General features: G+C 35.1%; 1 protein-coding gene across 1 annotated transcript in view; it reads right to left on the bottom strand.

The window, feature by feature from the left end:
- Positions 1 to 15,226, bottom strand: part of LOC118201670 (actin-binding LIM protein 1-like) — a 142,421-nt gene that overhangs the window by 91,965 nt on the left and 35,230 nt on the right. The window contains exons 2-5 of the mRNA XM_035373809.2: positions 3,299 to 3,394; positions 2,844 to 3,027; positions 2,622 to 2,743; positions 2,238 to 2,364 (exon numbers count right to left, since the gene is read on the bottom strand). Coding sequence (XP_035229700.2) covers positions 2,238 to 2,364; positions 2,622 to 2,743; positions 2,844 to 3,027; positions 3,299 to 3,394 — 529 coding nt within the window. The remainder of the gene's footprint in view (positions 1 to 2,237; positions 2,365 to 2,621; positions 2,744 to 2,843; positions 3,028 to 3,298; positions 3,395 to 15,226) is intronic.

The following is a 15,226-nucleotide window of genomic DNA, read 5'->3' as shown; positions in this document are numbered from 1 at the left end:
GTATCACTCGAGAAAACTATAGTCCTCCAGTGGGTTCCTGCCCATTGTGGGGTTCCAGGTAACGAGGAAGCTGACTTCCTGGCAAAAAAGGGTGCTTTAATCATGCAGAATATTTCTCGTCCTATGCCTTTCCATACTGTTAGGGATTTTATTAAAAGAGCTTTCCAAGTACGTGCTCAGGAAGATCTCTAACATCATGTTTCTCATAAGTTTTGGAAGAATGCTATCCCGAACTTGTGTAATGGTCCAAGGCATACAGCGGTCGCTTAATTCCGCCTTGCCACCAGACATGATTGTCTATGATATCATCTCCATAGATTCAAAATTGTTCCTTCTCCGATATGCACTCTGTGCAGCTCTGGAGAGGTGATGGACGGCGCACGTCTTCTCCACTGTCTTGCTTTGCGCAAGACTCTTCTCGCCGAGCATTACTGGGAGCCAAGAGATATGTTAGATTAATGAACTCTGCTACAGCTTCTTTTTTATATTGTGTTCTTTGCTCTCTCTCTCTCTCTTTTTTTTTCTTTGTAATTGTTCACAATTTGCCATTGGAAATTTTTTTAAAAATGCTGCGAAAAGGGGTAACAACAGTAAGTAATAAGAGGTAGAACATAGGAGTTATATGTCAAATCAAGAGTGGTTCTAGAACAACCCTATTTAGATCTAGCAGTTTTCTTCATTAAGATTAACCTCTTAGTAGCACATTCTAAAATCATCTCAACATGCTCTTTCAAAGCTAATTTACGGTCGAAAACCACACCCAAGTTTTGAAAGCTGTTGGTTACCTGCACTGGTGAATGCTGATGTAAAACATCTAACTGCAAAGGCTGATGAGTAAGTGAAAATGTTTGATACACTTTTAAATTAACTTCCATATTATGAGTATAGCACTAGTCTTCTAAAGTCTTTAAGGCTTGATTTAGAATTAGCTCTGACTGTTCTTCTGTGTGAAATTTGGAAATCCCAGTGCAGAAGATCAGATCATCAACTCCAGTAAATATTTAACACTGTTTTTTTTTTTTTTTTTTTTTCCAATTATGAGACTATTTATGTATATGTTAAACAGAACACACCTGGAAGAAGCTTTCTGTGGAAGGCTAGTCCTAATAACTTTATATCATGATAAGCTGTCTTCATAATGAACTCTACAAACCTGCAATGTATAAATACATATATATTGTTCAATATTAATACTTTAAACACCTGCTTTATCACAGACTTTTTTAATCCTAGGTATACTACAGCATCAATTCTACAAAAATATATTCCTCATAATAAAAATTTGCTTTCACAATTCTTCAGTTTTTGAGAGCCAGTCAATGAAAGCAGAATTTTTAAAAAGCCAAACTTTTCTAATATTTCTTCTTATGGCTTAAACTATTATCTTCATAAAATTAAATGGGGGAAAGAACTGTAAAATGATGATATTAATTCAGCTATTTCAGTAAGATCCCATGTGAATCCCTCAGACAGCATTTCTGAAATAATTTTTAGTTTGAAGCGCTTGTTTCTAGTCACTAATATGATAAGAATTCAACAGATATGAAGGTATTGCATATCTTTTGGTAATTTTTTGACTGACTCACTGATTAAGGGTGTATTGTAAGAGTCTACAATCCCGATTTTTCTATCTTCAAATTTAATTATAATTTCTTTCAAATGGAAATGAGGTAATGCCATGCTGCTGCTTCTAGTTGTTAAGTCATGCTGAAATATTTCAGTTTTTCATTGCAGCTGGAATTTAATAAATCCTGCTTCTCTTTATCTGATGTATACTGGAGATATCATTTCTCATAATGCTTGCAAACCCATTCTATTCCGAAAATAATGTTTTCCAATTCCTGGTCCCTTTGCTGACAGTTGAAAGGTATTTTACCATGAATAGCTTTATGATTCTTTCTCTGAATTTCAGAGTAAATCTTTTTCTTCCATGCTATTTGATTAAACTGCAGTGCAAAACACATTAGAAAGGATTTATTTTGAAATTCAATACAATATGATGTAAATAAAATACCTTTTAATACAATAATAATCTACACATTTTCATAAACATTTTAATAAGACGTACATGCCAAAACTCCTTTCTCCTTTTCCATCTACCAATGTCATGCATATATATCAGCATTAAACAAATTGCAGGTATGGAAAAAAATGTCGTTTGAAAAATGGAGCAAACATCCTACAAAGCATACTTTAACATTCATTTATAAACACTCGAAGAACAAAATTATACTAACTTTCCCATATATTCTCCATGTAAAACTGTACCACACGTACAGCATTTAAAACACCATATGTGCCACTGCTTATCTAGAGCAATAAGAGCTTGTCCTTCCTGCAGCTCTTCATTGCATCCTCCACACCCTATAATACAATGAAATCAGTAATGCTTGTCAGAAAATGATTCATAAAAATACAATACCCAATTTAAGATGTCTTACAATAAACAAGATTGATATATAAACAGGGCAAATGAAGAGAAATAATGTCATAAATAAAATAAAAAAATGAAATCAGAAGACAAAAATAATGACCATTAAACATTCTAAAAATGAAAGCAACCATTAAAACCAGACTGAAAAAAAGAAGAAAAAGAGAGGGAGGGATAGAAAATCACTCACTTCGTGTGGTATTTATAGGGGATTCTACAACCTGAGAAGTAATAACAGGAATTTGTATACATCTAATGCAAAGACATTCTTTACCAGTAAACGTAACTTTTTCTCCAGGTGGAAATGTCTGACTGTTAATGGGGGGGAAAAAATAAATAAATACACATGTCATCAAAGACTCACAAAATTAACTGAAATTTTATAAAAAATAAAATTAATAAATAATATTACTGGCATCTAGCACAAATAAAGCATTTTTGATGGTATGTGCTTCCTAATGCCGTAACAACTTCTCCTTCTACAAAATTATTGCAAGCAACACATTTTGTTCCAAACATTCTTTGATAATCTGCAGTGCAATAATATGATCCTTCTTTGAAAAAGAATCCTCCGTGAGCTAACGATGATGAACACACTAAAAATATATAAAGTATACTATTATTGTAAATGAAAGTGAAATGAAAATATATTTATTAAATATGAAATACATTTATTACATTATGAAGTGAAAATACATTTCATCATCATTAATAGTTCCCCTTATAATCAAATCTGTTGTAAACTGAATTACGTACGGTCTGTTACTAAAAGTATGATAATAAATTATATTAAGTACATTTAGATAGAATGCCTGAAAAATAACAACACTAATTCAAAATAGGGAAAATTAAATTTTATGAACTCACCCACACACTTGAAGCATTCCACATGAAAATACTTGTTTTGGACTTTTAAAACGCTTCCAACACATTTCTTTTTACAGGTTTCACAAAGAACTTTACCTGTAATAAGAGTAAATTAAAAAAAAAAAGAATTATTTATGACTAAAACGCACACTCAGTTCTGTTAATCCCCTTTTCCTCAAACACACATATTTCTGATTTAACATGGTTTAGAGAAAGAATTTGGTTCTCCTTATGCACAATTTATTTTGACCTAATGGTCCCACCAGTAAGATCATTCAATACTGGTGGTTCGAATCCAAGCCAAAGGACTGGATACATGTTCGATTCTAAAAAAATAGTCTAACTGAAGAATATCTCATGGATAATAGGACGCATGTTTTTAAAGTAAGTAAAAATGTATTTTGAAATTCCGGCGACCAGCGCTGCAGTTGGCATTCTGTGCATGCGCTCTGTGTATCTACATCAGTTGGCACGCCATTAAGGAAACTTTCGGCTGTGTTAACATTCGCTTTTGAGTACTTAAATGGCTGTGCCAACTACGAAATACAATTGGTGATTCGTTTTCTTGGAGCTTAAAGACGTAAAAGCGGCTGAAATTCATCGTCAGATTAGTGAAGTGTACAAAGAAAACATTAGGAGCAACAGAATTATATGGAAATGGATTACAGCTTTTAAAGGTAGCCGCACGAATGTTCATCATGAACGAAGCGGGCGACCTTCTGTCGTTACTGAAGATTTGGTGCAGAAAGTTGACGTGTGTGATTATGGCAAAGGCTCGAGGGCTATCTGCCTGAGGGGAGGAATGCCTTCGTGGAGAACTTTCTGAGGGAAACTGGTTCGTATACATGTTACACATGGGGAAAACCACGAAAACTCCCATGCAGCCAGCCCGTTCGCGGAATTCGAACCTCGGACCGAACTACCAGTATTCAGCGACTTTACTGCTCGGCTGCGCAGAAATTTGACGAAACGAGTGAAACAGAATATAGGCTTTATGACTGCGTCACTATCTGATATTTTTCTCGGGTTTCACGCAGTGTTTTGTATGAAGCTGTGAGCGAACACTTAAATTATTGAAAACTGTGCGCTAGCTAGTGTCTGCCGAAAGCAACGCAAGACGAAAACGTCGTGAGAGAAAATAAAGTAGAGAAAACATCACAGTTATAAGTCATGGCCGAGAAGACTGTTGCTTAGATGACGACTGGTGCGAAAATCGCAATTGGCTTGAAAGTTAAAATATTTTTAGTTTGCACAGAAACAATTATTCAGAAACACATTTTTGCTTAACACTGGTACAACTCTAAGAATACTGAACGCACCCACACTTTCTATAAATGAAGTTTCCATTTTAAACAATAGAGAGAAAAAGCGAAGCGAGATCCGTGGTTTTATCAAGCAGCAGCAGGCGAGGAAAAGGAACGCGTACTAGATGTGGTCGTACTTACAGCCGGAAAGGTTTTCGTATTAATCCTGAGCAGCAACAGTTAAAAAATATGTAATTATGAACTATAGGTTAAATTAATTCCTTGATTCCTCTAATTAATTAATTAGAGTAATTAATTAAAAAGAATAATTAATTAATCAAATCTTTCATTTTTAATCCCCTTGATTCCTCTTTTTAATTTGAGCACTTGCTTCCTTTCTATTCTAAAAATAGTAAAAACTTTTTCTAAAATGCATCATTTCTGAAAAACTTATTTTACATCATGTCATTTTAATCTTCTCCACTGCGTACAGTTCTTAGCCAGATTAGCGAAAAAATTTATTATAAATACCGCTAAGATCCAACTAAGCCTTTTTGTTTGTTTGTTTGTTTGTTTGCTGCCTACGCTTGGCTAGCTAAAGGACGTTTCTTGCTTGGTGCTTAGCATTTAAAAAATAGTTGCGTTTCTTATTGCCCCCCCCCCCACTTTTTTTTTATTTTGCCTTACAAACGTTATCACACTTTCTTTACGGAACCAGTATCTAAATTAGAGGCCCACTAATGGTTTAGGGTTTGCTTCAATTTTTTTAATTTAAATTATTGTTTTAAGTTGGAATTTAAAATTTAATTCAGTTAAAAATAGAAAAGCTTGAAAAGACCACAGAATATAAACTTCTACAGCATAATTAAAAACATTAAAGAATAGCTATGGAATAAAAATTATGAAAGAAATTTAATACGAAAGAAAATCTCCCATCAGTTTTTAAAAAGAATTCAGAAAATCCAGACTATTCGCTACGAAGGAACGATTTAATCCATCGTAAATTTAATTTAATGTGATCCACTGACACATGTTCGGGGGATGATGAGTAAACTCTCAACCTACTTAGCAGAATTCATCATTTCTATGGACCACAAGTTAATGAAAAATACGCCAGTATTCTATTTATCTAAACAAAATATATAGAAATACTGGGTGATTCAACATTATTGATACTATTTCAAATGATTCTCTTTCTGAAATTTAAAAACACAGAGGGTCAAGTAATATACAAAACTAAATGAAAACTGTGCAGATTTTGCCTGTAAGTGTAATTAGCTGTCAACTTCGAAATATGAAGAACTGAGTTTCTCGGGCCCATAACCGGGAGTTTTCAGGAGGTTTTTATCGTTGTACGGTGGCACCATTTCAAAAGAACTCCAAATTGACTTAATTCACTTTACGACGCATGGCTCAGTTATTGAATTATTTATACGATTCTGATATAAAATATATTAATATCTAATTATATATTCTAAATTTTACGTTCTTTGGCTAATTTCATTTTACAATTTTCTTACAGTTTTATACCGAGAAAATCTTCAACAGAGAAGGAAATTTTTCATTACTAAAAAAATAAAAGTAATACTACTGGGTGAATGCTACTGTACGTACTACTGTGTGGCTAAACTTAGTAATGCATTGTTCATATAAGTGAAACAAAATTAAACACGAATATTGATTGATTAAACATTGCTTGAATTCTCAGAAAAAGTTCTACAAGTGTCTACATCAGATTAAGTTCATTCAGATCAAATAAAAGTTTAATAAGAAAAATTATACTAAAAATTACGAAAGGTAAGGCGAACAGAACTTTCATAATTTAAGTTTCATTAATTCAATAAATTTCATTTATCGCTGGGAATGCCTACGCTTGCTAACTAAAGGACGTTTCTTGCCTGGTGCTTCTATATATTATTAAAAATATAGTGCGTCGAAATGAAAATTACGAGGTGAGGATTACCCCCTATTGTGCTGTGCATTCCATAGAAGTAATTAACAAGTAATAAAGATATGTCTGGATTATCAAATGGTGATTTTCCTTAGTAAAATACAAAACATAAAAAACTGGGAGACCAAATTTGATGGTGTATTTCTGTGGAAATTATGTCTTTGTGGAGGACGATCTAAGGAAAACTGGCTTGTATCTATGCAACACAAGGGAAAAGCTACGAAAACGCTTATGCAGCCAGCCCGCTTGCCTGAAATCGAACCCAGGTCAAACTACCAGTTTCAGCGACTTTACAGCTCGGCTACTGACGGGCCTGGGAGATATGATTAAAAACCTATTAGGTTTATAAACCTATTACCTATTTACTTTTTATGAGAGTTCTTTTAGATGCACGAACAACGAAAAGACACTGCTTCGACCAGAAATGGAATCCAGATCGAACTATCAGTTCGAACGACTTTACAGCTCGGCTACTGACGGCCCTGGGAGATATGATTAGAAACCTATTAGGTTTATAAACCTATTACATTTTTATGCGAGTTCTTTTAGATGCACGAACAACGAAAAGACAATCTTATTCTTGCCGTATACTTACTTAAGCTTATCCTTTACTACAGCCTCAGCAAAAACAACACTTCGAATTTGGTGCTCACGCAAATTTGCAAACAATTTTCGGGGGGGGGGGGAAGGTGCATCATTGCGTAAACGTCCCTCCCCCCAAGTTACAAATTGATCTGACCACCAAAAACGCTAGCTGCGAAAATTAAGTTATTAACTCTGCCGTCTATTGATCCGATGAACATGCAGGTAGGACTGCTAAACGATGGTAATTCAATCTGGACTTCAGTCTCGGAGAACGGGCTCCTTGCATAGAGCTTTCGCGACTTTCCTTGTATAAATACGCGTCAATTTGCCTTACGAAGTCCTCCATGAACGCATTCCATACCTTAGAAAGGCAACCTCCGCCAGATTTTCTATAATGAACAAACTAATCAATCGACTACTGTAACTGATTCAGCACGGCAGAAGCACATCTTTCAGGAAGCATGATCATCATTTTAATGATGATATAAAATTTCAGGATTTCATTTATCATTTGAAATATATCAAATTATATATGGATAATAGGTACAGAACTATGTTCACCAGAGCTAGAAACAATCATTTTGAATCGTCCACTGAAAAAAAGAGAGGGGAAAAAAAAAAAAAAAAAAAAAAAAAAAAAAGCAACTCTGAAGATAAACTTCGATATGCATTCTATCACTCGAAAGAGAGTCAAGTTCAAGAAAACGCCTTGATGACGATTTGCATCTCTTGTGTTATGTAATATGACTAAATAACGATGAAACTGGAACATATTTAGTTTAGTCACCCCTCGCAATATGACAATCGTAGTGATAGCCTGGTGTAGTAGCACGGAATAAACACAACGCTCTTGAATCACGCACATGGCGCAAGATTCATCGTTCAAGAATTCCTCTTCTCCAAGGTTACGTTTTCTGTGCCAATCTGCGTCACAGGTACATGTTTCTGCTGGCTCTTTGAGGAGAGACTATTGACGGAAAATTTTCCTTTGGGGTGAACCTGATTTGGAACAACGCGCCCATATGTTCATCCTTTTTCTGCACGTTAATTCATGACAGGAAGTTTCCAGTTTCTTAATAGGAAACTGTTAAGTAAGTTTACTCGAGTAAATTCCCGCGCTTACATATTATATTTTACAAACTATACAAGAACAGTGCATAACATACAAATAAAAGATTATCATAGTATGTTTCATGAAAAGCTGAGAGATTTACTACTTAAGATGATTTAAAAGCTGCTCGTATTATCAAAATTCAAAATGGCACTCGCTAATTCAAGGAAAATTTTTTTTTAATGTTACGCGCATAAAATATTTGAAGATGCATGTATTTTGTTTATTATAAGTAAAAATTTAGTAGCGTGAATTATGCCATGACTTACAATATGCGAATATGTACGAAAGACGTATATGTAAGAACAAATATTAAAAGAAAGAATTCTGAAATGAAAGCATTTGGGGTTACATAATTCGGTTGCGGCAAAGCACAACTATAGTGCACTAGCAGACTGGTCGCAGACAGAATAGCTCAAGGCCTTTTATACACCTGCTTATGGGAAAAGGTTAGATCAGGTTATCGAAATATGGCAAAGTACACAAAGTTTACCTGCCTAAGGGTAGGGATGCCTACGTAAAGGACTTTTTAAGGGAAACTGGCTAATATTCATGTTACATATGGGGAAAACTACGAAATCTCTCGTGCAGCCAGCTCGTCCGCAAAGATTTGAACACCAGTGACCGACTGGTTAAGACCGCTGAATACTGGCGTTTCGACCAAGGTTCGGACCCAGACGAAGCGGCTGGTTGCATGGTTGGCTTTCTTGGTTTACCCCATGTACAACCGTTTTCCCCATATGAATACGTTAGTTTCCCTTATAAAGTCGCCCAGGCAAGCATCCCTTCCCTTAGACAGATAGCCCTCATGTGCTTTGCCATATTCAAGATAACCTAACCCCTAATTTTTTTTTGGGAGGGGTCAAAGAAATTCTGTAGTCGAGGTACGTAACATACGATATTATAAATATCTTTTACTAGCTACAATAATGGTAAATATGTTAGTAAAATTTACTTTGATCGAAAACTAGCGAAACAATCACCATCAGGTAAATATTTTTCACTCATAAGTTCAATTTCAGACCAAAATTAGATATTTTTTATGTTAGATATATGGATTTTCCTCTCCGAGTTCAATTTTGTACGTCTGTCACAGATATTTCTATGTCTTTCATACTCATAAATACTGTAAAAGACTTCTAGTTTTGACTATTTTAATTTCCATTATTGAGAAATATATTAATTCCGAAAAAATTCATTTTAGAATTACATTTTACTACTTTGAAGCATCTGAGTAAAACACTCTGTACCATAATGATAACCAAATACTAAAATATTGTTTACGAAAATATGTAAATTAATCCCAATTCCTTTTGTAGAGATACCAATAAATTGCACTACAGACAGATTTAATGCATTTAGAGACTATCTGCAAAAAGATGTTTATATAACATCATATCATCTCACCCTATACGTTTTAAATTTTAACCCAATTTAGGTTAGTTTGGTTATTAATAGAATTCTTCAACCCGGATATGGATATATTTTTGACACAGGGTTATAATTCTTTTATTTTATAAATAATTTAACTCAGATAAGATTACTTCAGCCAATGTATAAAATATTTAAATTTTTCTTAAAATTTAGTGTATTTATATAATTCCTTAATTTATAAAATAAGGAAACAAAAATCACTATTTCAGAATTTAGAAGATTTTCACTAATGAGAGCGAAAATATTCTAAGCTTTATGCAATAATTTTTATAGTTTCTTAGTAAACATTTCAATTTTGTTAGAACATATTGTTACAAAATGTCCAACCGCGGTAAGATAGCTTCTCCGCAGGTTTAGGGTTGCCAGACAATGGCGTTAGTGTATTTAATTATGGCAAAGCACACTAGTGTTATCTGCCTAAGGGGAGGGATGCCTTTGTGGAGGACTTTCTAAGGGAAACTGACTCGTATACACGTTACACATGGGTAAAACCACGAAAACGCCCGTGCAGCCAGCCCGTTCGCGGGATTCGAACCTCGGACCGAACTACCAGTGTTCAGCGACTTTACCACTCGGCCGCTGGTGGGCCTGCCAGACAATGGCAAGGGAAGGTAGTATTGCTGTATTTGGCGACAAAATTGGCGATACACTATAGACCAGTGATGGCGAACCTATGGCATGAATGCCACAGTCGGCACGCAGACCCTCATCAACCGGCACGCGATTAAAATATTACTTCCATAATCAATAATCACAATTAAATGATACTATGTAATTTAAATAAGTGTTTTAGTCTGTTCATGAGCGTTTCACTCAGTTTACTTATCACATAATGCCACTGAAATACGGCCTTAGTCTAGACATGAGATTTTCATATATCGCTATGGAAATAATATACATATTTATTGACCCAATTTATGACGTTTCAATTCTTTGGGCCAATTCTATTACTAATTCAGAAGTCAAACAATAAAAATCAGCGTTATATTTTCAAATTTTCACAGTACTAGTTTCGACGGAACCATCGAAACTAGTCCTGTGAAAATTTGAAAATATAACGCTGATTTTTGTTGTTTGACTTCTGAATTAGTATTTGTTCGGCGTGTTATTGTGTCCGAATCATATTACTTGTTACATCGCCCAGAATACGCCAAAGTAGCTAAATGTTTGCTAAACGAATTCATATTTATTGCAGACTACCGGTGAGTTTATAATACTTTCATTGTTAAATACATTCCTATTTTCTGATCCAAGCATTTTGAGGTAACTTATGAATAATTATAATTTAGTATCATAAAAGGAATGTATAAATATAATGTAAAAACATGCAGTTTCATAATATAGCAAAATACAGTGCTGCATGGATCAGTATTTCCCGTAATAAAAAGTTTTTGTATCGTTGAAAACTCTCTACTTGGTTTTTTTCTCTTTAAGTCTAACGACAAGTGTGTGTTGTTTGGCTAAGTCAAACCCACATTTTTCAGGTTTAATTGGAGTGTTGGCACTTTGCTATAAATAAGTGGGTTTGGGTTAAATTTTGGGGACGCGACCCCAAAAAGGTTCGCTACCACTGCTATAGACGGATGGAGAACCTTTTGGAATGAATTCTTACCAGTTTGGACCAGAAGGTTCTCGAAGGCAAGCCGACAGCTAGATAAACCCTGCTGATACGCGGAGAGCGAGTTAGTTAATAGCCAATGAGCGAGTGTCTCGTAGTCTAGTGCCGAGTTGGTCGTCGAGTGCATCGAGAGAGTCTCTTCGTGCATCTTTGAGTTTTACCTTACAGTGTGTTGAATTCCGAGAACGACCGAACCGAGTCGAGAGCTGTACTTTACTGTATCGTCGAGTGCATCGCGAGTTGCAGCGTGGAGAGTCTCGAGAGCGTAGAGTTCCGAGAACGAGCGAGCAGAGTCGGGAGCTGTACTCTGGTACTTTGCCGTGAAGCTGTCTTCATCGTTATAGCTTGTGTTGTTGATTACTTCAGCGTGTTTAAGTAGTTCTTCGACGACTGTACCGTGATTTTGGAGCTGTCCTGAGTAATTACTGGCTAATAAATTGTGTATCGATACTTCATCAAGTGTCGTCGTTATTCACTCCAAATCCGCGAGCCCGTACGTAAGAATAAATGCAAAATTTATCATTTCTTTTTCAAAGAATGCATATCATTTCTCATTATTTTAAGAATACCATGCAAATTTTATTGCAGATGTTCACTGAATGATACTAAAATTTCCAAGAAGAAACTAAATCTCTTTCACCTTTCATGAAAATTTATGAATAATTACGATATGCCATAAAAGTCTGAAGACTTCACGATTACGAAACAGCACCAAAAACGATATTTAAAAAAAAAAAAATCTCAATTCCCACAGAAAATTTTAGATATTTTCATATTACTTACGAAGTTATATCACTTCAGTCGAGCATGAAGACATGTTAACCAACTAGATTTATTACATGATTTGATTGATACATTTCCTGTATCCCCCCGGGCCTGAAAAATGAAACTTAAATCTTCGCAAATGCGAACTATTACATTGAATGAATTCAATTTTTCCTCATATTAATAAGCACTTTTAATACGCAAATCTATTTCGAGTGCCATATTCAATATTTATATATATTCTTAATATCAATCAGTTTCATTTAATCGTACAGTTACACAACGAGAACTAGAAGAAAAAGCTGAATAAGCATTATTTACATATAGATACAAAGAGCAGAATTTTTGAGAATGACTTAAAAAATACATTCATTTGTTGAAAATGGCATTCAATTTGTTGAAAGTAACCTTATATTTCATAATCATATACACATTCCAAATATTCAACATATTTCTGAAAACACATTTTTCACTTAATTTAAGGCTTTTCTGCGGTGAAGTATAAAAGATAATCAAATTATATGTAATGTTACACTTGGAGCCAGTTAATTATTTTGTCAAAGAGATGAAGTCTATTCATACACGGCAAATAGATATGATATTCAAACACACACCGATCTTCGCGTGTGTCACTTACGTAGTGTTATGAAATGTTCGCCACGCTGTAAGTTAGCTTTCCCGAAAAGTGTGTTTAGGTTTCCAGAAAATGGCAAGGGAAGGCAGGTTTGTCATATTTGGGGAGAAATCGTCCATTTATCGACAAAATTGGCAATATGCCATAGACGGATGAAGAACTTTCTAGAACGAATCCTTACCGGTTTGGATCAGAGTGTTCTCGAAGGCAGCAAATGACTTATATAAACCCTCCTTGCACGCGGAGTAGCAGTGAGAGTCTAGTCAATTAGTGTGTCTCGTCAAAGTCTCTTAGTCGATCGCGAGTCTATCGGGTGTCTCGTAGTCTAGTGTCGAGTTCGTCGTCAAGTGTATCGCGAGATAGTGCATCGAGAGTGTGCATCATTCAGGCTATCGAGCGTATCGTCGAATATATCGCGAATTGTACCGTGGAGAGTCTCGAGAGTACGTTGAGTTCCGAGAGCGACCGGAACAGAGTCGGGAGCTGTACTCTAGTGTTTACCGTGAAGCTGCCTTCACCGTTATAGTCTGACAGCCTGAAGGCTGTGTTGCTGATTGTGTCAGCGTGCCTGTCATAGCTTTTTGACGACTGTAAACGTGTTTTGGGGAAGAAGCTGTCTTAAGTAATACTGGCAAATTGTGCTGTGATACTTCATCAAGTGTTATCGTCAATCATTCCAAATCGCACGAACCCGTACAGAAAAGCAACAATTTGTGTCAGAAGTGGGATTGAATGCCAGTGACAAGAGGATGGAAGAACAATTAAGACAGCTTGTGACTGCCTTTGCTGCATTCCAAGAAAATACGGAAGGCCCCGTCAACTCATTTAAAGAAATAAAAATAAAACCCAGCCAAGAAAAGCTGCTAGAGCGACTCCAACCAATGAAAGTAGAGCTTGAAAAAGAAATTGGATCAAAAATAGAAGATGACAAAACGACAGTAATGACATCTGTAGAATCAAGGGATGAAAAAATGAAGGAAGCAGCTGGTGAAGTATCTTAGAAAGATCAAGAAATGATGGATGAAACATCTAATGGGATTAAAGAAAACTAATCAAAACATAAAGAAAAAAAAGACGCGAAAAAGAAGCTTTTCGCATCTCAGGCGCCTGAAGTAGCGATGAAAGAAAGTTAAAATGCGACTGTTTATTTGGTAGAAACTGATAGTGAAGTTACCTAGTCGCAGTTCGCAAGTATTGAACCATCTGAAAATTCACGTGATACAGAGATGGAAGAAGCTGCTGTAACAGCTTAAGCAGAGTGTTCCGGTATTGCAAGAAAATAATACTATTTGTACAGACACAAACTTAATTCTAAAACAGGATTCTTCTGTTTGTAAAGAATCGAATTCCATTTATAACTCTAATGCAAATTTTGGAACTGGTTCCTAGGAAATTGAGGAAAATAAGCATATACTAACTGCTAAAAATACCGTAGTGATCTGTACACATGATGCGAATAAACTACATAGTGAGCAAACTGTTTCAAATCTTCCCTGTGGATGAAAAGTCAGAAAGGACTGAAATCTTCAGGCTGTGATATGCAAAACAGACATACATCTGAGAGCTGAAAAGAAAAAGTATTTGACGCAGGTATAACTTAACGAATAGCCTGAGAATGAAATTCATTCTGAACTTCAATTTGTATAATTTAAAATTGTTATGTGGTTAATTTGTGTATATAACTTGTATATAGTGGAAATGATTTGAAATTTTGATAATTTCTAAGGCCAGCTTTACATGCTACAGATCGATTACTATTCGTCCTTAAATGATCTTTAATAGGATAAGGTTTAGACTGGCTTTTTTAATTTAAAGCAAAATGGAGCTGGGTTAGCTGGGAATAAGAAAGAATGCCTTTCTGAAGGATTTTCTAAGAAAAGTTACCTAGTATTTACATATCATGCGAAGAAAACTATGGGAACTTTATGCAACCAGCTCACAAATGGGGAGAGTCCGAGCCACACTACCAGTGTTTCACGACTGCAGTCGCTAAGATAATAGCTGCATGAGAATGGTCACGAACACTTTATTAACAAGATATTTTTAAGCAGCATGCTCAAGTTAAAATTCAAATCTCGCAAACTTTTAGTATAAGGTATTTATGCAACCAAAACTGTACAATCTACAAACTCAAGTAAAATTTGGAATTTCTTATAATTTTACTGAAATGCGTCATAAGATCTCAACCACATGGGCTCAAAACTGCATTACTTCATTCGCTACTTAAACAGAAACCAGGGGATTACAATAAGAAACTGTTCAAAAAATATTTAGTCGGGCTATCATTTTCAAACACGTTCTACATTAGGTTGGTCGTTAACAGAATATTTCTCCGGCAGTATATGGGCTCTGATCCCCAAAGTGTTTCTTAGTATAAGTAAAAATAATTCGTAAATTTTAAATCGTTTTAATTAGCATTTAGTGGTACCTCAATACTCTAGACGTTTTACGCGCGATTAGATCGATTAGTACAGAAATATTACTGTATTAATTAGTTTCATACATTCCACACATAAATCCTTATTTATATTAATTAAGTCAATCAAAAAAAAAGTATTTTCACCAGAAATAATGTGTTTTTTTTTT

This window comes from Stegodyphus dumicola, chromosome X2 (genome assembly GCF_044657685.1).
Source record: "Stegodyphus dumicola isolate Sdum_Otavi_A_Nest chromosome X2, ASM4465768v1".
NCBI lineage: Eukaryota > Metazoa > Arthropoda > Arachnida > Araneae > Eresidae > Stegodyphus > Stegodyphus dumicola.
Note: the sequence above shows the minus strand (reverse complement) of the source record. Positions and strands in the feature narration are given on the sequence as shown.